This window comes from Eulemur rufifrons, chromosome 29, assembly GCF_041146395.1.
Source record: "Eulemur rufifrons isolate Redbay chromosome 29, OSU_ERuf_1, whole genome shotgun sequence".
NCBI lineage: Eukaryota > Metazoa > Chordata > Mammalia > Primates > Lemuridae > Eulemur > Eulemur rufifrons.
Window position 1 is genome coordinate 16,481,233 of NC_091011.1, and position 22,961 is coordinate 16,504,193.

Consider the following 22,961-nt stretch of genomic DNA (forward strand, 5'->3'; position numbering starts at 1 on the left):
GTGCAGAACATCTCCCAATCTCTCAATTGGAGATAATACAGAAAGTTCTTTCAAAAGTTCTCTGAGTACCCCGTAGCCTTTCTCTTTTTCTTCATTCACGATGTGTTTGTGAGGCAGGAAGAGGCAAGTTACTAGAAGGCATTATTTAATTAAAAAAGGAGGACCATTTGCTCGGAGAGGGTGGGTGGCCTTCCTGATGTCACTCAGTGGCACGAGGCAGGGCTGCAGTCAGGACTTTGGTGTGAGGATTCTGATCACACTATTCTTTCCACCAGGAAAAGAGAAAATGCTGGGTGTACTCTCATAAGATTTTTAGTCTTGAAAATAAAACCTACAGGGGGGAAAGCAGGCTGTTCTTGGTATGAAGCCAGATTCTACCCTTGGTCCCTAGGCCCAAATTTTCCTGATTCAGGAGGACTTCCATTAGCAGCAGCAGATCTGATAGTGGGGTTTGGCCTTCTGGTTTGAAAGAGGGTTGCCTGGAGGAAGGATTCCATTTCCAGCTGCTATAAAAGTCTCCTCAGCTGTGAAGAATTTCCAGTAAAAATGATTTCTAGGAACCTAGACAGCCACTCTAGGCTTTCTCGGTTGCATTGGTGATGTTGTTGGCACATGTATGGTTCTTGGAGTTAGAGAATTGCTCAAGAGAAATTGAGAATTGCTAGGAAAGAGAATTGCTAGGAAATATTGCTCTAAAGAAAGATGGTTCCATAGGCTTTACCATGTCCCTTTAGCCCCTAAAGATCCATTTATACAGTAGAAGGTTGAAGATGTGACCTCGGCAATCACTTACTTTCCTTAGAGTCTCATCCATTGGATCAATGAACTAGATTGTATAAAATCTAAGCTTCCTGTAAGCTCTTTCATATTGCAACTTAAAGTGAAGATATGAAACCGAGAAGAAAAAGAATTAACCCTCAATAAGCACTTTTCAGAGTCAAGCTAGGTGCTTTTGCTTGTGTTCTCATGAAATCTTCCAAGAGTTGGTACTCCCCATTTCTGAAGAAGCAGCAGCTGAGGCTCGATGAAGTTAATTAAACATTTTGCAGAGGTTATCCAGCTCTCAAAAGTGATCGAGCAGGGTGCAGTTTTGTTTGATAAAGCATTTATTTTCTTCCCACTGTACTCATGATGTCCGTTAGAATTCAGAGCAGTGGTTCTTCATGTGATGGAAGCCAGAAAGCCCCTCCTGAAAACAAGGCACAGCCATATAAAATCAGCCATATAATGTCAGGTCAGGCCTGGACACCTTGGGATCATCCATGGACCTCAGATCTGGAGCCTCTGGTCTAGGGAGAGGCCGCGGTCATTTTTGTTTTCCTCAAAGAAGATGAAGAGCCTTGTCCAGTGCAGACTCTGAGGGCCGGGTCTTGGATGTGAATCTGCTTTGTCAGCACCAGTGTCCCCTTTGTCACTTTGATATCTGCTACTCCACGTCTCTCCATTCCTTCCCACAGGAATATTTGGCATTTCAGCTCCCTGCAAAAACTTCTAGTTTTCTTTAAAAACTTCTCTAAAATCAGTGAGTTCACATGCTTATGGAGTTTATGTCTGAACCCAGCAATCATGAATTACTTGTCTGCTTCCGTCTGAATTCTTCTCACTTTTAAAATTTGATTTTTTGCTACTGAAGAAGTCTGGTATGAACAAGGAATCCCCTTACAAATAAACTGGGATTTTGGATTCATACACAATTCTGCACCTGTTTTGTAGGGAAGATAAGAGAAGTCCATAAATGTATATAGAGAAGAAAGTGTTCCTTAAATTGTACTCCATGAAATAGTAATCGTGTGAGATGTTAATGTCATGTGAACAAATACGTTTGGGAAACACAGGGTTAAACAATGTTGTTACACAAGCGTCTTTATTGCAAGACTTCTTGGAACCTTTAATATGTTCACATTGATAGGAAAAATAATGAAAGGTTTATGAATTATGCCAGGTGGGATGCAGTTTATTATTGCCCTATGTCTTTTCCATCTCTGTAAAGTCATTTCACATTCCGCATTTGCTATACATGTGGGTTCTTTGAATTATTCTTGGAACTGGTTGTAACATCTGACCAGTTCCCTCGTTAATTAATGAGTTTATAAAATAGTCTTTGACACATATTCATTTTATATTTTTATGGGCATTGTGATTTTTCCTTTAACAGTATTCTTTGAGACGTTGTAGAAGGATATGTATTATTTGGTATTTTTCAAACAGCCTTGTCCCTGGGATTTTTTTTTTTAATAGAGATTCCTGAGATTATGTCCCACAGAACATATTTTAGAAAACATTGTTCCAGAAAGACCATGGCAAATCAGAAGGGCAGCTGAAAACCAAACCCCAGTCTTATGTAAACTTACATCCCTGCAAAGGAGAAAGGGTGCAGGCATTCTTATTTTGTTTGTGCTCCTGGTTAACATGGGGCACACATCAGATCAGCAGTTATTCCAAAGTCCCACAAAGTGACTCTGCTCAATCCCACCCATTATCAAAGGTTTTAGTCCAGGCCCTTAATACTCCACTTTACTGGCCGTCTTTTCCAGCCACACTTCAGTTTGCCCATCTCAACCTTTCAGTTCATCTCTTAAAGTACAGGAGCAAAATGATTGACAAAAGTGAAACGAAACTTCCAAAAATCTTCCCAGTGATTTCTAATTAGTTAGTGAAGACTCTGGACATGTGAACTTGCTGCCAGAATGGGGGGCAGGGTTGGCAGTGTTTGGAGAAAACACGTTTTGTGATGTAAAGCTTATGGGCCATAAGGAGCTCAGGACGATGAGTGTTGGCAAGAGGGCCTCGGTGCTGGGGCATCAGAACAGGTGTGATTCGGGAACCTGGGCCTGGGCAGATGTTCTCCTTGGCCTTTTGCTAGTCAGAGGCTAACTAGAAGGTTTCTCTAAGTGATGGTGGAGTCGGAAGAATACATATTTTGTATAACTCGCCCCAGCCCAGGGTATTTGAATTAATACAATAACCTATTTTGGATTGAGATGATGTCATATGGCTTCCATTTAACAGAAGTATAGATCAAGCAGTTACTGCGTTAGCACTCCTGACAATGTGATACCATTGGTTGGAATGGAATATAAAATGGAGGAAAATGACTTAACTGTCAAGGGAAGGGTATGGCCACCAGGCCGTGTTCCATTCTCTGCTGCTGTCTTCAGGGCATTCTAGGCTACTGGTTAGGAGGGACTCCAGCATCGGACAACCTGCCTTGAATCCGGGCTCAGTTATGTACCAGCTGGAAGATTGAGGTCAATTACTAACCCTCCCTAATTTTTAGTGTTATCATCAGTAAAATGAGGATAATCATAGTTACCTAACTCCCAAGATTATTGGGAGGATTATGTGGTTGATACATTTTAAATTTCCATAGGTGATAGCTAATAAATTAGAGAATTATGGAGTTAATAGAGTGGGACATTTTCACAAGAGGAAGAAAAGTAAGAATATGTTCTTTCTGTCTTCCCTGGAGTACTCCGCTCTGCATCTGTGTGATACCAATCAGTAGGAACAGCCCCCTCTCGCCTTAGGCAACTGACAGCTCCCAACAGAAATCCTGAGTAAGGTTTTGTGGATTTTTTGTTCTACCTGAGTCAACATCTTCCTTAATATTTGCACTGCAGGTCAGTGTTTTCAAGTTGCTGATTCATCTTCTGTTGGCACAGTGGGTAACTGATGTCCTGAGATCACCTGAAGAATTGTATCAAGCAGTCAGGAGCAGACCTGCTCCATGGTGAATTGCCCAGGTGTAGAGCCGTCCCTGGCTTCCCCAACTCCCCTACAGGGTAGATTGCTAACAGTTGGGCAGATTTGAGTTTTTTCTCAAACATCTTGCCTGTGTAAATGAAGGCATCTCTTCCCCTAGCTAAGGGGCATGAGGATTAATTTAAATGCTCTAATGAGGTTGGTGGCTTGTTGTATTATCCTGTGCAACACTGGACATGAGACACCTCTGTGTCCTTGAAGAAGGCCACTGGAGAGGGAAAATCAGGGCTCCTCTCCAAGCCTCAGGGGATGATCTGCAGGCTTTAGCAGACTTGCACTGAATTTTGGTAAAATCTTTGTACTCTGGTTTCGATACAGTATCAGTTTTTGTGGAAAAGTAGTTCTGAAACAAGGTGACCCAACCCAGAAGGTGAGAGAGTGGGCACCTGACTCCCGGAGAAGAGGGGCTCCTTGGACACCAGGGCTCTGAATCCACTTGTCTTTGCTAGATCAATATTCCTAAAGCTGCCTTTTCCCACTGATTTTTTTTTTTTCAAGGAAGAGGACTAGATGTTCTCAACTTTAAAGGATTGGGAAGGATAGAAGAGGGTAGAATTCTGGAACACAAGACCTTGTCACATAGATGCATGATTGCAAAGCAGCCTTGACAGGTGCTCATTGTCATTGCGTTTTAGGGGCCCTTCTCACTTACCTCTCTGTCCCTTGTAGGCACCTGGATTTTTTGCCTCCATAGATTTCTAATTCCCAGTTGCTTTTGTCCCACTTGGGATGAACCTACTTAATGTTTAAGATGCATAACTTCTCTCTCTCTACTATATGTTTTTAACGTGTTAAAGTCTGAAGGCTGCTCAAATGGGACAGAGGCTGTGAACATTCTCTCTTACCTATTCTTGTTTATGCTTCCAAAAGTGTTTCCCAGAATTGGCAGGAAGGCTCATGCCAGCCTCAGAGGCTTCGATGACATGATGGCTAATGTATTGTTGAAATTTGCTGGAGTAAGAAGTGGTTGTCATAATGATACAGAAATAAACCCCCCAGAAGATGAACCAGAGGACAATGTGAGGACCTTGAAGGCATGTGAGCTACACCAAAGGATGATTTCCTAGTGATTCATCTTATCCTTCTCCAATTAGGGCAAATGAAAGCAACTTCCTTAAGCCTGAAACACACCCAGAAAGAGGTCAAAGGACTAGTACCCTGAAGTTGGAGAGACAGTGCAGTACACGCCCAGTGGGATGCCTTAGGACAAGCAGCTACCCTGCACTTACCTGGTGGCCTCTCTCCAGTCTTAGGTTACGGGACTTTGTAGTGTCAGAGTGAGCATGCGTAAATCCTCTCTGCATGAGAAGAAGGGTGGGTAGGTGTATGGACTGGTGAATGAATGGATCATCTGCACGCGGGCATGGGTGGAAGACCACCACTCCGTGTCCTGTCCAGAAGAGGCCATGGCCATCCGTGTAGTTACGCCTGGATTCAGTAGATAATATATACAAAATTCTGTGTCCTCTTCTTTTTTCTTGTAAGGACAGAAAGTGTGAAGACAGATGTGTCTCCTTGTTCAGAGAAGACTAATTAAATTGTGTGATTTTTTTTTCTTGACTTTTAGAGTCTGGCTCAAGGGAGATGAGTCACACAGAGTTGGAAATTTGTCTTGTCTGAACCCTCGTCCAGTGCACATCTCGCTGATGCACCTTGGTGGCCAATCCTGCCGTGTTCTTTTAGCCATTTCATGTTCTTTTAGCCATTGTTCTTGTTCCTGTCTCAAGCTCTGTGTGACTTTCATCTTGAACTACTTTGTGATCTGATTCTTCCTCTAAGCAATTTCTGGCTTCTGATGGTAGAACCATTTTTTTTTTTTTGCGTGGGGTCACACCTCACAGTAGCTTGACCTCACTTTGATCCTTTCTCCTAATTAACAGAAGTTATTTCCGTGTGGAATGGAAGACTGTGAATGTTTGCTTTGACTTAAAATGCCAACTAGTTTTTGGAAAGCTGCATATTATTCCATCCGTAATTTAAAATAGTAAGAGAAGGCAATTATTCTCTTACTGATATGGTATGTTTAATTTCTACTGGAGTATAATGATTTGAAACTTGATCAGAATTTTGGCTTTATAGTATGAGGGAACTGTCCAAATTAAAGAGTTGTAAATTTTTAGGGACTTTACTTGGGCACTTAATACACGGGCAATTGCTCTAGAAAAGAATGTGAAATCCGCATGATGGGGGCAGCCCTTGCAACCTAAGCGGCAGAACTAACTGTTTTAGGAGACACTGAAAGAGCATTTAAGATGAAATATTCCAAGTTACCACATTCTTGCTTTTCCTTCCAGTTTAATTTTTTATTTGCCCATGTCTTGATGTCTTTTAGGACTAGATCAAGACTTCTGAGCAGGGAGGAGGGTGAGAGGATGGGCACACAGCCCTAGGGGAACATTTCAGAATCTCACTGAAAGGAAGTGCAATTTGAAAAGCTTACTCGATGTAGTATGTTATTTTGCATTTGAAAAACAGCTGCAACAAAGGTAGCTGCAAAAATCCTGTGATTTCAAAACAGTAAAGTGTTGGTGTAGATGAAATTATCTTTGAAGTAAAAGATCTAAATCTAAACCAAAATGCAAGAGGCACAGAACTTTCTTTTTGCCTGTAGTGGAGGATGTGTCATGTTGTCAAAATCTGCGTGTCGAATACATGAATATATAGCAATCCTGGAGTATCAGTGGTGCCACACTTTGGGCTTAATTGGTATTTTCAACATAGACAATGTTGTGCTGAGTGAGATCATCTAAGTTATCAACTCACTGTCAAATATTCATGACATAAAGCAAGGCAAAAGATGTGTTTTTAGTCATCTCAGTTCTGGGTCGCACTGTCTTTGGTGCCTTAAGATATTCCTTACATGGCAGGTCAGTCTTACTACCTATATCGAGGCTGCTGGAGAAAAATCTCAAAACTGCTTAAATGTGGCAGCTGCAGACCATGGTTTCTGCCTCAGCTGGGCCTTCTATGACTTCTAAAACTCCTGCTATGTGCTTCTGCTTCCTACTTTTCCAGGTCCACATTGGAGCCACTTCCCTCTCCCTGGGATCTTTGCCATCACCTAGCCCTGCTGCTTCTCGCCAGCTGATCTGGACTTTTATCTGCTAGGAAAGATGAATCTGCCGTGCACGTGTTCCTTCAAATTTGCCTCTATAAGGTGGACTTCTCTGCCTTCACAGGAATCCTGCCTCATGTTTCTGAGGAATAGTTGTGCCTCTTCAGAGCAAAGCGGATCCTCCCATCCCTGCCCCAGATCCCACCACTGCCACCCTGCTGAGACTTTTCTTACTGTGCGACCCTCTTTCTTGTAGCCCTTGCCTCCTGCTTTCTGTGGCCAGTTCCTCCTGCCCTATAAACAGGCTCAAGCTTTGCCCATTTTAGAAAGTCCTCCTTTGACTCTGCATGCCCCCAAGTTCTTGAAAGAGGACCTGCTCTCTCTGATTCCTCACGCTCTATTTGCTCAGCCCCCTGAGACCTGTTTTCTGACTGTGTCCTCCCACTACATAGCCTTGGCAAGGTCCCCAAGGACCTCGGCAACCTTCTAGTTGCTAAACCCAATGGACACTTTCAGGTCTTTTGGTTTAGGTCTTTATCTTCCATGAGTTCCCTGTAGCATTTGAAACTGTCGCCTTCTTTGGCTTCTAGGAATTTACTCCTGGTTTGACCATACCTCTTGGTCCCCAGTATCCTGTCAAGGATGCTCTTCCTCTGCCCATTCTTCAAATAATCATTTTCCTGGACTCTGTCTTTGGTCCACTCCTTTCTTCACACACAGCTCAGAACACTCTCTCAGAACTTTGGTCTTGTCATACTGTTCACCATATCTCTATCTGGATGCCACAGAGGTGTCCCAAACTTGTCCAAATTGATGTCTATTTTGTTTAAAGGAACCACTGCCTGCTCAGTCTTCACAACAGAAATCTGGGGTCATCTTTGATGCTTTTCTGTCCTTCATCCTTTTCATCTCATAAGCCATTAGGTACTGTGCATTGTTACTTCTTAAAGATTTGTTTTATCTCTTCCCTAGCTCGGGTTCTGTCATTTATTGCCTGGCCTATTTAAATAGCCTCTTCACTTGGTCTCATTATTCTTGTCTTACTCTCTTCTGGTCTGTCCTTAACATTGTCACCAAGGAGTGCAGACCTAATCATGTGACTCCCTCCAGAGAAACACTTCATCGGCTCTCTGTGGTCCACACAGGGAAACTGAGGTCGTCCTTAGTCTTGCCGACTGAGCCTTTCCGTAATCTGTCCTCTGCCTGTCACGCCAGCCCTGTCTACCCCAGCTCCACACCTCGCACCCTGGGCTGCAATTACTGTTGTGCCGTCACAGTCCCTAGACTGTAGCTTGCTTTCCCTGTGGCCCCTTAGCCCAGTGTTTGGCGCAGTTTTTAGTAAGTATGAAAAGTATGAAAATACTTTCTTCTCTGCCTACGATCTTGTTGCATTTTGACTGAAAGTTGATACATAAATCTGGGACTTGTGTAGTTAAATTTTTGAACTAAATTTTGTCCCTGATAAATTTCATTTTGTTAGGGAAGGACTTTTATGAATCCTGAGTGTCATTATATAACATTTTCAGTATCTCCCCCAGCTTTTTGTCAATATAAACTTGTACCATTGATGAAATTATTCCATGTATTAATAATTGGATAACAATATCTATAATAATAATAATTGATATCCTTTATTGAGTATTTCCTATGTGCCAGGCATCATAGCTCAGCATTTCCACGTGTACCCTTGACAGTTCCACATAATACTGTGAAGCAGGAACTAGTGATACCTTTACCTTACACGTGAGCCGCAGAACCAGTGAGTCAGACATAGGTCCCTGATGGCTGCCTCTGCAAGTCTGACTTTCAGTTGATATTGACTTATCAATATCTTTGAGGACAGTCTTTTTCAGCTACTAATGCATCCACTTATTTGTACTAGAATCTAATACATACATCTTTTATATACAGGATATGATATGATAAACTCCTGTTTGTTTATCTTTATGATTTTTCTTGTTACTTTAGTAACATATGATCATTGAGAAAATTGTGGAAAATATAGAAAATTATAAAGAGGAAAATAGTAATCTCCCTTAATCTTACCATCCAGAAATAGCCATTGTTAACTTTTTAACATATTTCATACTCTTTTTTTTTTTACATGATTCTTATGCTTACCATCTTCCCCAGTTACAGTGCCCAGTTCTTCTAAAAATGCACTGTTTTCTGTTCCATCTTTTAAAGAGACTCTTACGTAAGTGGCAGGAGACTGTTAGTTACCTACATGATGAGTGCGATGTGCACTGTCTGGGGAATGGACACGCTTGAAGCTCTGACTCGGGGGCATTGGGGGGCATGGGCAGTATATATAACCTGAACTTTTGTACCCCCATAATGAGCTGAAATAAAAAAAAAGAGAGAAAAATAAATAAATGAAAAAAATACAGTGATTATATGTCCTTTTAATATTTATGTTACTAGATCTCTCCAGCTTTTTAAAAATAATAAATTTGCAAGAAAGAATAACATATCTTTCATATTATTTATATGTAATATTGGTTGGTGAAACGAAATTGGTATTGAATAATTGGTAATATATATGTGAGTCTGTGTACAATTTTATTTTTAAAAATATATTTGTTTATTAATGACAGAGGAAAGGAAAGAATACTAGCATATTTTATGAACAATCATTTTTCACTTAGAATAATTACTTTTTCTCCAAAGAAAATTTATTTCTTGAAGGAATCTGCATGAACTCTTGACTTATGGGGTAAATACTTTGATACTTAGGTTTATTTAAAACATTATATCAGCCTGAGCAAGAGTGAGACTCCGTCTCTACTGAAAATAGAAAGAAATTAGCTGTACAACTAAAAATATATATAGAAAAAATTAGCCAGGCATGGTAGCGCATGCCTGTAGTCCCAGCTACTCGGGAGGCTGAGGCAGGAGGATTCCTTGAGGCCAGGAGTTTGAGGTTGCTGTGAGCTAGGCTGATGCCGCGGCACTCTAGTTAGCCTGGGCAACAGAGCGAGACTCTGTCTCAAAAAAAATAAAAATAAAAAAATAAAGTAAAACATTATAAATTGAATTTCGGGGGGAAAATATATGAATTAAGAAAATGTCTAGTAAAAAAGACATGATTATTGTTTATTTTGTTACTCAAGAAAACGAATTTCTCTATTTAATCTTAAAGTATAATATTAATTATAATATTATAATTATAATTATAATATTATAATTATATATTATAATAAAAATAATATTATTTAGCTTCTTCCTGCCCTACTTTTTAAACACAGCAAGTACAATTTATTTACGTCCTGGTAAATCACTTTCCTTTGAAGGAATCATTTACACATTTCGGATGGTGGTTGTTTTTACCACTGCATATGTACTGCTCTCTTTTCCAAAATGCTTTTGTTTTGACCAAGAACAGCGCTGGTTATTTGAACGACACTGGAGTGAGATCTGTCTGGGCACCTGACCTTTCTTTCCGTCCTCCGAGGGAGCCTACAAGGTGCGCCACTGTCTTCCGGTTCACACGTTTTCCTTTTCCCCTCTCACATCCTCTTCTGGAAAGCAGTGTTGAATCAAGTAATGCTTGTTTGCCCAGAAGTGAGCTCCTTCAATGCATATTTCTTTTCCTTGGGGAAAACTCGGTGGCCATCTAGGTTGTTTCAGAACAGCTGGCAACTCCAGGCTTCCAGGAGATAGGCCTGAATTCTACTGCCTGGCGCTGTGTTTGCCAGACAGGATGGGTACAGTGAAGTCCCCATTGCAAGTCAGTGGGCCTCTGCCTGACACCGTACACCAGTGACATTCATGTTCCTTCGAGGAGTGTAGTCTCAACTCCTAGTAGCACAATGTCTACATGCATGCATAGAGCAAACAAATAATAGTAAGATGATAATAATAGTGTAACATTTAAAAAATATTTAATATATACAAGGAAGTACTGCCAAATACTTTAAATATGTGCTTGTTAATAATTTGAAACAGTTTCTATGAAGTAAGCAATGTTATCTTATTTTAGTGATGAGCAGATGTTTGGAGAGGTTAAATACTGTGTAGTAGCATGAACTCAAAGTCAGGTCCATCAGACGTGCCTGCACAGTGATAGCAGAAGGCAAGGAAGACAGGCTTTTAAACCACTTGGTCACCCCTACCCAACAGCCTTCTCCCGAGAAACATGTAGTTCAATTTAAAAGTGAGCTTGCTCTGCAAACACAACTTTAAGACAGTGCTTTCTCCTCGAAACCAGATTGCCACCTCTGAGCCCGTCTATGTAGAAACTTTGGGGCCCCCACTGCTTTAAAGCCTTTGTCCTCAATTCTTTGGAAGATAAGCCAAGTGCAACATAAAAGTGAAATAAAATGTACTGATATGAGCTATCACTACAGTGCTACATACTGCCTGGGTTAGATCTTGACTCCATCAGTGACTAGTTCTGTGACCTTCACCAAATTCCTTCAACTCAGTGACTCATTCTCCTCATCTGTAAAGTGGGTATAATAGTACCTAAACTATAGGTTGTTGTAAGAATTAAATGAGTTAATATCTCTAAAGTCCTTGGAAAAGCGCCTGCAACACAGGAAAGCCCAAAGTGTTAGTTATTGTGGGAATATGAGGCAGCCCCTAACTATAGGAGTTTTGCCACTAGGGTAAATGGAGAGAAGGTAATGCCGATAACTAAGCTTGGACTGGTTTAAGGTAGGGTTCAGGAAGCTTCGTGATTAAATGATGGGATAGAGAATTTTGTAGAATGGGGATGGGGAACAATCAATATAGGAATGCAGTGTTGCTTAGAGAAAGTTTGGAGCTTTTAGAAGCATAACTGTGTTTTAAGTTAGGAATGTCAAATGGATTTCCGTCATGGCCAATTTAGATACATTTAATGCACAAGTATTCCCAGGTCAAGTCCAGATTCAGCAGGATAGAATGCTGTGATGAATTAGGATTTCTAAAGGCATTGGAGCCTGACAGCATACATGCAAATGTTAGCTCTTCTGCCCCTAAATGACTTGCTGAGGACAAGGACCTAGGTTTCTATCACTCTTCCAGCCTCTGCTCTGTAAGATGCCACATCCCTTGATATATAAGAAGAATGTCACGAGGGCACTGGAACTTTGGGATTCTTCATGTGAAACCAGGGTTCGATTCATGGTAATTCAGGAAACAACAGTAAGATTTAAATGAGGGAAGAGAGGCACATTAGTAAAGAGAGTTTGGCAGCACTGAAGAAATGAGAAGAGAAGTGGTGATGGTGGAATCTGATGTTTCAGCAAGGTAGGTCTTTCTCTTCTTCAGGTTACAGGTTAAAAATGCATGGAAAAAGAAAAGAGACAGAAAGTTATGGGAGTTATTGGTAAGAAGAATCATTATGGTTTTGGTGGGTTGGAGAAGTGGCAATACAGGCAGATAATTGAGCACCTGTTATGGACACTACTCCCTATGACCAATTTAAAATTGTTGCTATATAGAGAAGTTTGGCATTTATCTTTCAGGACCAGGTTGTAGGTATCCATGCCATTGGGTGGTTAAGCCCTTTGGTGGTCTATCTTTGTGGGGAAGGCCCTGTGGGGAATGGGGTGGAAAATTGGTGTCGAACCTGGGTTCTGCTACTTGCAAAGGGAATGATTTTGAGCAGATTTTCTGACCTCTCTGAGTCTCAGTTCATTCATCTGTAAGGTAGGGATGAGCAGGCTGTTTTGAGGATCAGATAAAATAAAATACATAAAGTCCCTACTGTAGTGACTTCCACGGAAGAGATTCTCGGCAAATGCTAGGACCCCTCCTGCCTCTGTCCCTGGCCTTCCCATCTCTTCTCTGTTACTGCTGCCATCCAAGGCAGCTGGCATCAAGATGCCAGTGTGCTATAACTCAGTGGCCTCCAACGTTTTTGGCACCAGCGACCAGTTTCATGAAAGACAGTTTTTCCACAGATGGGGGTGAAGGAGGATGGTTTCAGGATGATTCAAGCGCATCACATTTATTGTGCAGTCAAACCTCTCTGCTAATGATAATTTGTATTTGCAGCCACTCCCCAACACTAGCATCACCACCTTAGCTCCACCTCAGATCACCAGGCATTAGATTCTTATAAGGAGCCTGCAACCTAGATCCCTTGCATGTACAGTTTATGGTAGGCTTCGCACTCCTATGAGAATCTAATACCGCCGCTGATCTGACAGGAGGCGGAGCTCAGGGAGTGATGCGAGTCATGGGGAGCAGCTGTAAATAGTGATGAGGCTTTGCTCCCTCCCCCGCCACTCACCTCCGGCTGTGTAGCCCTGTTCCTAAAGGCCACAGACTGGTACCAGGGCTTGGGGACGGCAGCTGTAACTCACAGAGCTCTGGATACTGTGTTATTTTCCTTACAGGAGAAATTGTAGGCCAACAATGTCATCTAATTTTAGTTCTTTTATTTTTTCTTACACCTAGGAGCAGTTTTTATTGTTTTTTTCTATTTTATTCATATTATACAATTTATAGAAACATGAAAAGCAAGGAACTATGATTTGAAATTTAAATTAAAGCCTTTAAGCAGAGGAGTTTGTGAATGATTCCTGCCCCCGTTTTTGTAGTTAGGCAGCCTAGAAGATATGCCCTTGTTAGGCCACAATAGCCTTCAGGTATCTTGAATGAGACTATGAGAATAATAGTCACGATGTATGTATCCCATTTCCTTCCCATGAGAAGGAAAAAAACTACCCATGGTGGTGACAGAGGTATCAGACCTCAGGAAGGGATGTTCCTAGGGGTCTCTAATAAGCCACTTATCAACCATGGGTCCTATTTCCTCAGCTATCAGGACAAAACAGGCACCAGGCGGGAGTGTGGTGAGAACTGAAGAGATAACTCGGAAATCCCCTTCTGCAAGTTCAGGTACACAGTGGGTGCTCAATAAACATTTGTCCCTTCCTTTTCTCCCACTCTCTGAGACAAGAGTGCCTGCTTGCTGCTATCTGCAGTTGTAGAACTGAGGATTAGACTGTGGCTGCTTGCTCAGAAGAGGTTTGCACACTTCCTGGGCCTTTGGAAACTGCTGCTGTCAGATGAGGAGTTGTTGCTTCCCCATGACCTACCTGATCTAGAGTAACTAAAAATGTACGAACTAGTGGACTTTGAGAATTGAGGGGGAAGAGAGCCATGTGGTAAATGCTAGATGCCCTTCTCCTCTTACCTTTAGAATTTTTTTGTATATGTTTGTCTGTGTTTCTGCATCTGTGTGTCTGTGAGTGTGGTGGAAGGTCATTTGGGACACCTAGCTTTAAAATAATTTTTTTAAAGGTAGAAAGAATAAAGAATCAAAAAAAGCTAAATTATTCTTTCTTAAAATTATTATACTCAGAATGAAAATATGGGGCTGGATGAGAGCCTCAGTCCATATGTCATTGGATTTTACTTCTCTTACAAGTGTGGCCTGGGTAATTTTGCTTTGCCCTATCTCTGTTACAATAATGGTAAGAAAAACAATAGTAAGAGTTCAAAATACAAAGCCTCCCAGGTCAAGAATGGTGCTGCTTCCCAACCAAAAACAAAGATGGCTGCCACGGCCAAGGCCCAAGTGCTGGGGAGGGCCCAAAAGCCGAGACAGCTGCTCCTCCTTAGATCTTGCACACCTAGCCAGGGGGACAGAGGCCTGTTAGGGCCCAAGAGGTCCTGAGATACCCACCAGCACCTCATTGTTCAAAGTGTCCAGCAAGAAGGCAGATGCTGAGAGAGCTGTAGGCTGCGGGGGAGAGAGACTGAGATTCCGCCTGAGTTTATATTACCCAACAAACCATCACTGTATCTAATCATAACCTACTTAGCAATGAAGACTTTTTCCCCACCTCCTCCCAAAATGGTAACAATATCATATATTTGCATAACACCTTCTAAGTTGATCTTTTTGTTAAAGAATAATTTTTCAGAAGTTAAAAATGAGATTTTCATATAAACATAAAATAAGCATATGTCAAAAATTTTATTCAACTCATTAATTATTGAGACATCTAGTAAGATGTTAAACTGGTTCAAAGTGTGTTTGAGGAGCTAGGTATTTATGGGCTATTTAATCAAGGAATTTCAGAATAAGATTGCTGGGCTAGACACAAAACTGGTTGATGTCCTAAAGGGCCCAAACCCTCATCTTTAGGATTATTCTTTCCACTGGACAACTATTTGCATCTCTGCAAGAAAGAAACCTTCATGTTAACCTCTGTCTCTACTGAGTTGTAAAACAGCCCAGTCAAGAGGAAGCCAATCGAAAGTGCAAACTAAGTAGTGCACTAAAGAACAACCTGTGATCTCCTTTGCCTCTTTCCAAGTTTTAAGTGATTTCTCTCACTCTGTTCTTGTGTTAAAAGGCCTTATTGGTCAAAGAATACATATTTACAATTAGGAGGAATAAGTTTAAGAGCTCTATTATACAGCACAGTGACTATAGTTAATGATGACATATTTTTGAAAGATGCTAAGATAGTGGATGTTAAGTGTTCTTGCCATAAAAATGATAATTATGTAAGGTAATGCATTTGTTACTAGCTACATTTAACCATTCCACAATATATTTATATTTCAAAACATCATATTGTACATGATAAATACATATAATTTTATATGTCAATTTAAAAAACATTTTTTAAAAAAAAGGTCTTGTTAAAACTTCTCAATTTGCTGAGGGTTATAGCTTTGATTTTGGGGAAAAAATTAGCATTATCTGATACAAAACCTACTCATAGAAAGTGATTTGTGTGATTATATGTTTTAATGCCTGAATATGTTTCATAAAAAGATTTTTTTATGACATCGTAGGGTGTGTGTATTCCTAGAAGCCAATGTTTGTGGAGTTTTCATATTCCTGAATAAGTTGGTGTTTTAGACACAGGATATGGGAATATTGAATAGTGAACCGAACCATGGCTCTCAGGAGTCTTATTCTCTGTCCAAAAGTGACTTTCTGCTGTGTCTCTAAGAACTGCTTCTCCTGGTACCTAGTTCCTTGCTCTAGGCCTAGGCAAACAGAGCCACTCACCCCTAGTCCCATAATATATAATGTTTTTTCCAATGACCTTTGCTTAGTCTGCTTCCTTGGCTGAAATGTACTCTGCCACATTACTGGCGGAATTTCTAACAGCACAGTTTAAATAACCTCCACAGAGCATTCCCTGAAGACTTTAGCTCAAGAGATATTGCTAATAACACTTTGCAATCATCTCATATTGCTTATAGTACATTGTCCTTGATTTGTTGGTTTTGAACCTGCCTTGTTTATTCCACTAGATTATACGTTTTTTAGAATTAAGTGTTGGGGCTTGTTTTAGTCATCTTTGCATTTCTGGGTGATTAGTGTTTAGCCTGGGCTTCTGCTTTGAGTGTTTATTGAATTGCAGGGAGTATTGGAAGATGGTAGGGAGAACTTACTATCTGCCTGGCTTCAATAATTCTAGTACTATCCCTGTGAAGTGTATTAATACTTTAGTCAAATAGCTTCAGTTCATGGTTGAACAAACAGTTGAGCACCTACTATGCATCAAGCTTTGTACCAGGTGTTTTGGACACAAAGACAAATACGGCATAGCTTCTGTCTTTAAGTCATGCACTGGAGGAAACAGATGTGTAAATAAATAAATGCAATGTAGCACAACACTTGTTCAAAGCCACACAGCCTGTGAGTGGTGGAACTGTGATTAAAGTTCAGGTCTGTTCAACTCCAAAGCCACCAAGCCAAGATGCTTCCAGCATGGTGGAGTCACCTCAGACTCCTCAGAGCAACACAACGGCCTTGCTCTGCTTATTAACTGAAAAGGCACGTCTTCCCTTGAACACATTATTAAATCACATAATTTGTTTTGTTCACAAATTAGGTCCTCCAGAAGCTGGGGAAAGCCGATGAGACAAAGGATGAACAGTTCGAAGAATACGTCCAGAATTTCAAACGGCAAGAAGTGAGTCCATTTGTCTAGTTTCTGGAGTGGGAAGTTGGTTTAACTGTGCTTGTGTTTGGGTATATAGGTAAAATGAATTAAGAGTGAAGAAAGAACAGATGGGGTTGGCGTTAGCTTGAGGGTAACACTTGCTAATTCTGTAGAATCTCTTGTGGAAGATGAGGGTAGAAGCACTGCAAGAAGAGACTTGGGGGTTTAGACTCTCAGGAGATAAAGACTTTGCTGTTCTGGGCCTCGTCAGTACAGACTACTGATCAATCTGTAGGGAAGAAGACGTTTCTGATGATTTACATTCCACTAAATACTAGATAAGCAGTAGGGGGCAAAATGACCTCAATTGTTGCATGATCCAAGGTCATGCATTCTCAACAGTGATTGAATCTCCCCCAGGGGGTCAAAATTGGGTCTTGGTGGGTGAAAAAAGCTTTCTTTTTTAATGCATAAACCATAGATAAACATACATTTGACAAATAGGTATATGGTGTATCTATGGTATTAAAATCTCGTGGGGGGTGTGGTTAGAAAAAAATATCTAAAAAGATTCCTCAGGGGAGGTGATAATTAAAAAAAGGTTGAGAAACATGGTGTCTGATGTTTTTTCCTTTAGTGAACTGCTATGTGTTTAACAGACACTTGGATAAAGAAAGTATTTTTAGTATTATCTGTTTGGCCCTCTAAGGCCTGGAGAGTTGCTTAGCATATAACTCTTTAGACAGCGTGCATGTGGGTTGGGAGGGGAAGAAAACAGCAGGGCCCTCAGAGGTTAGAAGCCTCAAATCTAGAGATCATACTCGAGGTTGGGTGGGAAGAAAGCAGACCTGGGAGACTCTGGAAAATGGGGACAATGTAAGGACATGGGTTTATTTGCTTGCTGTCATTGGAGCTACCAGTGCCACAGAGGAGATCGTGGCCTCAGGGATGACAGCCGATAATGGAAAATCAACACAGGTTTTATTCCGCTCCCTTTGCTCCTGTATGCAGATCCCTGACCTTGGAGTTTCCTTCTTCCAAATGTGTATCGGGGTTCCTGCTGTTTCTCTCACTGGAGACATGCTATTTCTCCTCCTCAACAAGAGGGATTGGATTATAAGATCCAGGAGGTTTATAGCCATGTAGACCAGTTTCCACCAAAACACATTCCTGAGTGTCTCCAGTTTCATCCCATGACTAAGGGTTAACAAGTATTATAGGTATTCAATTTACTGTGAATGACAGCGGTAATGCTTTGTCTGGAGAAGAGAAAAGACAAAGGGGAGTTGGAGAACAAAACAGTAACAGAAAAATTGATCATGTCCCTATTACTAAATATTGTAGAGAGCTTTGGGTTAATGAAGGTATAAAAGAGAATTCCTAGGAAAATGTTGGATCTAGGCCCACAGAATAAGTTGCCCCCCAGTCTCCTGTAGGAGAACAGAGTCTACAAGTCAACGTCTGTTCTCATTTGGTGACTTTTCACACATCTCCTGCACGTGGGTAGCTCTTGTACAGATCATTGTCTTGGATGGCAGGAGTTCCCGCAGTTAAACTTGTCAATCGGTGCACTGTTACTTTGCAGGGCAATCCCTAATGTCTGCTTTAAGGGATTAGATGTAGATTGAAGAAGTAACTCATGTTTACAGGTTTCCTTCTTGAGAATTTACATTCTACCCTTTGAAACTTTGTCTTCCTGTCTGGCATATCCTTATGGAGCTAATTAGTTCTTTGCTGTTGGATTTTTTTCTCTGTCACTTTAATGGCATATTGATGTACTTAGCACCCCAGAAGGCTAACTTGGGAGGTATCAGGTTCAGTAATGCAGTCATGCCTGGGAAGCACTTTGCATTTTCTGATTACAGTGGGTTCTTATTAATCTTTTTATTCTTCCTGCTGAACCAGGTAAGGATTGTTTTGTGTCTAAGGTACTAGAGAAAAGTGCAGTTGGTTAAATCACCAGTTACATCGGTTAAATGATTTGCGCCATTAGGAAGAGCAGCATGGCTTGACTTTATAATGCTGTTGTGCTATTTTTATCACCAAACAGAATATAATTTTTTCAAATGTTATGGGGCAAATAGTATATTATCACTCTTGAAGACCAACACCTTAGTTCTCCCAAGAATATTAGCAGGATTCAAAATCTGGATGAAACTTCAAAATTTGAGGAAGTGTGAACAAACAATTTTATTTTATTAGAGTGAAGCAAATAGACTGGAAATATAGAAAATGTTATGTCTCAGAGAATCCCATGACCACCTTTGGTTCACTTTGAAAATATATTTACATCAGAAACAGCTTGCATTTCCACATCTTCATTTTGATATTTTTTGTGTCATTCAGAAAGGGAAAGTTATAGTCATAGTGCAGTGAGGAGGAGGAGGGTGCCTTACTCTTCCTATTTATTAGAGGGAGACAAGGAGAAAGGGAAGGAGGACAGGAGGGAAGTAAGGAGAGGAATTTATTAATTTTCTATGGAAATATTAAAATGAAAAGTTGACAAGTAAAGCTGAAGGCCAAATTTATTACATTAATGCTTTAAAGAGAGAAAAAGAAAAATCCTTTTTATCTCCAATATGTATGGGTGATCAATTCACATATGTTGCATATGCCAAAAAATGTTTGGTGCTCATGTAGAAACATTAACCTAGGAAGAAGAATATAGCAGGATTGTGGTGACCTCTGCTAGGTCTATTTTTTCCATTAACGTAATGGTGAATTGTTACTCTGTAAAGGCAAAAGGCATTATCTAAAGGCTGTATACTAAGAGCATTATCTGACCCAGGAACTCTAGATTCCATATTTTTTCTATGAATATATATTTTTCAAATCCCAAAAGGTACTATTGACAGTATAATATGAACCATATTTGGATTTGTGCATTTTAGTATAGTCGTCTGCCCACACTCAAGTAGTGTTTAATCAAAAAGCAGACCATTCTAGAATATTCCTGAAAGTATTCAACATTTTTGGACTCGATGATCTTGCTTTTAGATTCCCTTTTATAAAATCATAACAGTCTTTGTAGTTATTGCTTGTTCATATTGGAAACAGAGGTGGTGAAAAAGTTTATGTTTGACCTCTGGCTTGGAGCTTAGCTTTATTTTATTCCAACCCCAGATTATCTTTTTGAAGCCAAACCTCTTTTCCTCAGAGGTGGTTTGTGTGAGATGGAGAGTGTGGATGCAGGGTCTGCACGTATTCTCTTGGTTGTCCACTGGACAGTGACCACTGCTGTAGTTTTTGTGGTCCAGATTTCATAAACTATTAATACTTAATTAGGACAAGGAGGAAGTGAAAAGGTAAGGGTAGAGCAACAGGGAATGACATGAACTCCTCTACAAAGATCTTGGAATTTTCCATGATGAGTGCTAAGGAGAGCAAGGAGTATAGAAATCCAGCAGGAAGAACAAAAGCCCCAAATCAACATTTCCTCCCCAGAGGGCTTTTTTCCCCTTTCTGTTTTCTCTTCCTTACCAGAGCTGCTAACAAGAAGCAAATTGATTGGTGTGAACATCAGCTACTTTCATCCGTTGCCTGCTGACGGATCCCTTAATGAGCAGAGAAAAGGTCACACAGTGGAAGGAAGAGCCTGGCTTCTCTCCCTCCTTCCTGCTAATAAACTCACCCACTAAGATGCTACACCTTCAGCAAGTGTGTGATTTACACGAAATACGCCGGGGGCTGGTTGGGCCCAGATAACCAGCTATTTGATCACTCTTAGTGAGTGCAGGTGTGAGCACCCTAATCCAGGTCCAGTCTAAGAACAAGAGTTCAAAGAAAGGAAAAAGGAATCTCGATTCTCCTCCTCACATCTCTACAGCTTTCTGTTCCCTCTTTGAAAGACTGTAGCGGTGTTGTTGAGCTCCGTGGCCATGACTGAGTGACGGCCTAAGTTTGTCATAACACAAACCAGTGAGAAAAGAAATCATGGGACCTCGAACTTCTCTCCAGTGTGAGAATTCAGACCAAGTGACCCTAATGAGTTAGATACTCCAGTGGCTGTTTGAAAGTTGGGCCATGTCCTCCCCTCGCACTGAATTAACCCCTCCTGGGCACAGGGATCCTGTTTTGCTGCTTTCATTTTTTTATCTCCACGGAATCTAGTGCTTTGCAGGTGAACTTAAATCTTGCTAAACTTGAAGCTGAACTAGTGGCAGAAATTATAATTTTGAATGCATTTCTAAAATGTGTTTTTTATTTCTGGGATGGAAGAGAGGTACGTGATATGTATTGTTGTAATCAGTTTCGCATTTTTTAGAACCTAGTGTATGTATAGAAATGATTAAAAACAAAAATGTCAGAATACAAGTTTTAAAAGAGAATATGAATACAAAAGTATATGACCACAGTAAACAGGTTCATGTGTGGTTGTGTTACAATTTTTATTTATGATAAATTATACTTACATTTGGAAAATTTTTACTGTTTGCTTGAGCAGATAGGCCTAGAAAATACCTTCAAACAGTTTTTTTCCCCACAGATGATCATGATGTGAATATGTTACTATATCCACTTTTCATTCAATGTTAATAATGACCTTGTGAGATAGCCACTGCCTTGATTAAATGTGAGTCCATCAGGTCTGTTTTCAGTAACGGTCCAATTCTGAATGACAGTGGGAAAACCTCAGTTGACCTACAAAGCCTCTTGTCAGGTTACTAGACCTTCTGGATTCTGAGTAAGAACCTCAGGTGGCAAGTTTTGTGCCCTCCAGAGTAGTGTTTTTCGAACATTATCTGCATCAGAATCACCTAGAAGACCTTAGTACAGCACAGATTGCTGGGCCTCATTCCTGGAGTTCCTAACTCAGTAGCTCTGGGATGAGGCTGGAGAATCAGCATTTCTGACAAGTTCCCAAGTGATGCCAGTGATGCTGGTTGGGGACAACACAGTGGGGACCAGGGCATTATCTACTCACATAATTTTTTCCCAAGTGTTTCCTCTGGTTAGTTCTTGAAACTGTTAAGCCTGCGTTTGATGTCCATTTTTAGTGTCTTTATGACAAATGTGGATAAAGCTTTGGTGGTCATTCTCTGGATTATCTGTGATCTGTGTAGATCAAACAATGAAAAAGATCTGGTCTTTAACAGACATGATTTTGGGTGCAGTGACAGAGTTTCCTTCTGCCCAAGGTTGTGGAGCCTGGAAGCTGGATGCTCTCTTAAAACATAAATGCCCCTGCTTACATCTTAATGAGTATGAGTATGATGAGGCTCTTTCTAGATAGTCTGGTTTAATAGGGGAAAGTATAGAAAGCATTAGACCCTGGTCATAGGCTCCTGAGAAGAAAAATGAAGAGTATTTATCTGGGGAATCAGTTAGGTTAGGAAAAGTCTTAAATCAATCTAATTTTCTACCTCAAGAAACTAGAAAAAGAAGAACAAAATAAACCCAAAATAAGCAGACAGAAAAAAATAAAAAAGATAAGAACAGAAATCAATGAAAGTGAAACTAGGAAAATAACAGAGAAAACAAATGAAACAAAAAGCTGATTCTTTGAAAAATAATCAATAAAATTGGTAAACTTCTGGCAGGACTCACAACAAAAAAAAAAGCACAAATTACCCATATCAAACATGAAACAAAGGATATTATATAGATCCTGTAGCCATTTGAAGGATAAGGGACTACTATGATCAACCTTATAAATTTGACAACCACAATGGACCGATTTCTTCATAACCACAAACTACCAAAATTTAATGAAGGTGAAATAGGGCTAATAGTTCTATAACCATTAAAGAAAATGAATTTGGATTTAAAATGTGAAAAAGAAATCTCCAGACCCCCAGCTGGTTTCACTGGAGAATTCTGACATTTAAAGAAGAATTATCACCAATTTTATGCAATATTTTCCAGAAAACAGAAGAGGAGGGAACACTTCCCATCTGATTTTATTTGGTCGGTATTACCTTGATACCCAAATCAGACAACAGCAGTATGAAAAAAAGAAAAGTACAAATTAATATGTCTGATGAACTTACATGTAAAAATCCCTGAAATATTAGCAAATTAAATCCAATAATATATAAAAAGCATTATACACCTTGGTCAGATAGGATTTATTCCATATAGCAAGGCTGGTTTAATTTTCCAAAGTCAATCATAGTATTCCATCATATAAACAGGGTAGGGAAGAAAAATATCATATGATCACATCAATCGATGTAGAAAAGATGTATGATAAAATCCAAAGGCATTCATGATAAAAATGATCAGCAGGTTAGAAATAGACGGGAATTACCCCAACTTCATAAATAGCATTCACAGAAAACCCTTACAGCTAA

General features: G+C 40.2%; 1 protein-coding gene across 1 annotated transcript in view; it reads left to right on the top strand.

Moving 5' to 3' along the window:
• The window catches only part of AMPH (amphiphysin), a 230,566-nt gene that overhangs the window by 82,368 nt on the left and 125,237 nt on the right, over positions 1–22,961 (top strand). The window contains exon 2 of the mRNA XM_069461959.1: positions 16,618–16,698. Within this exon, the coding sequence (XP_069318060.1) occupies positions 16,618–16,698 (81 nt within the window). The remainder of the gene's footprint in view (positions 1–16,617; positions 16,699–22,961) is intronic.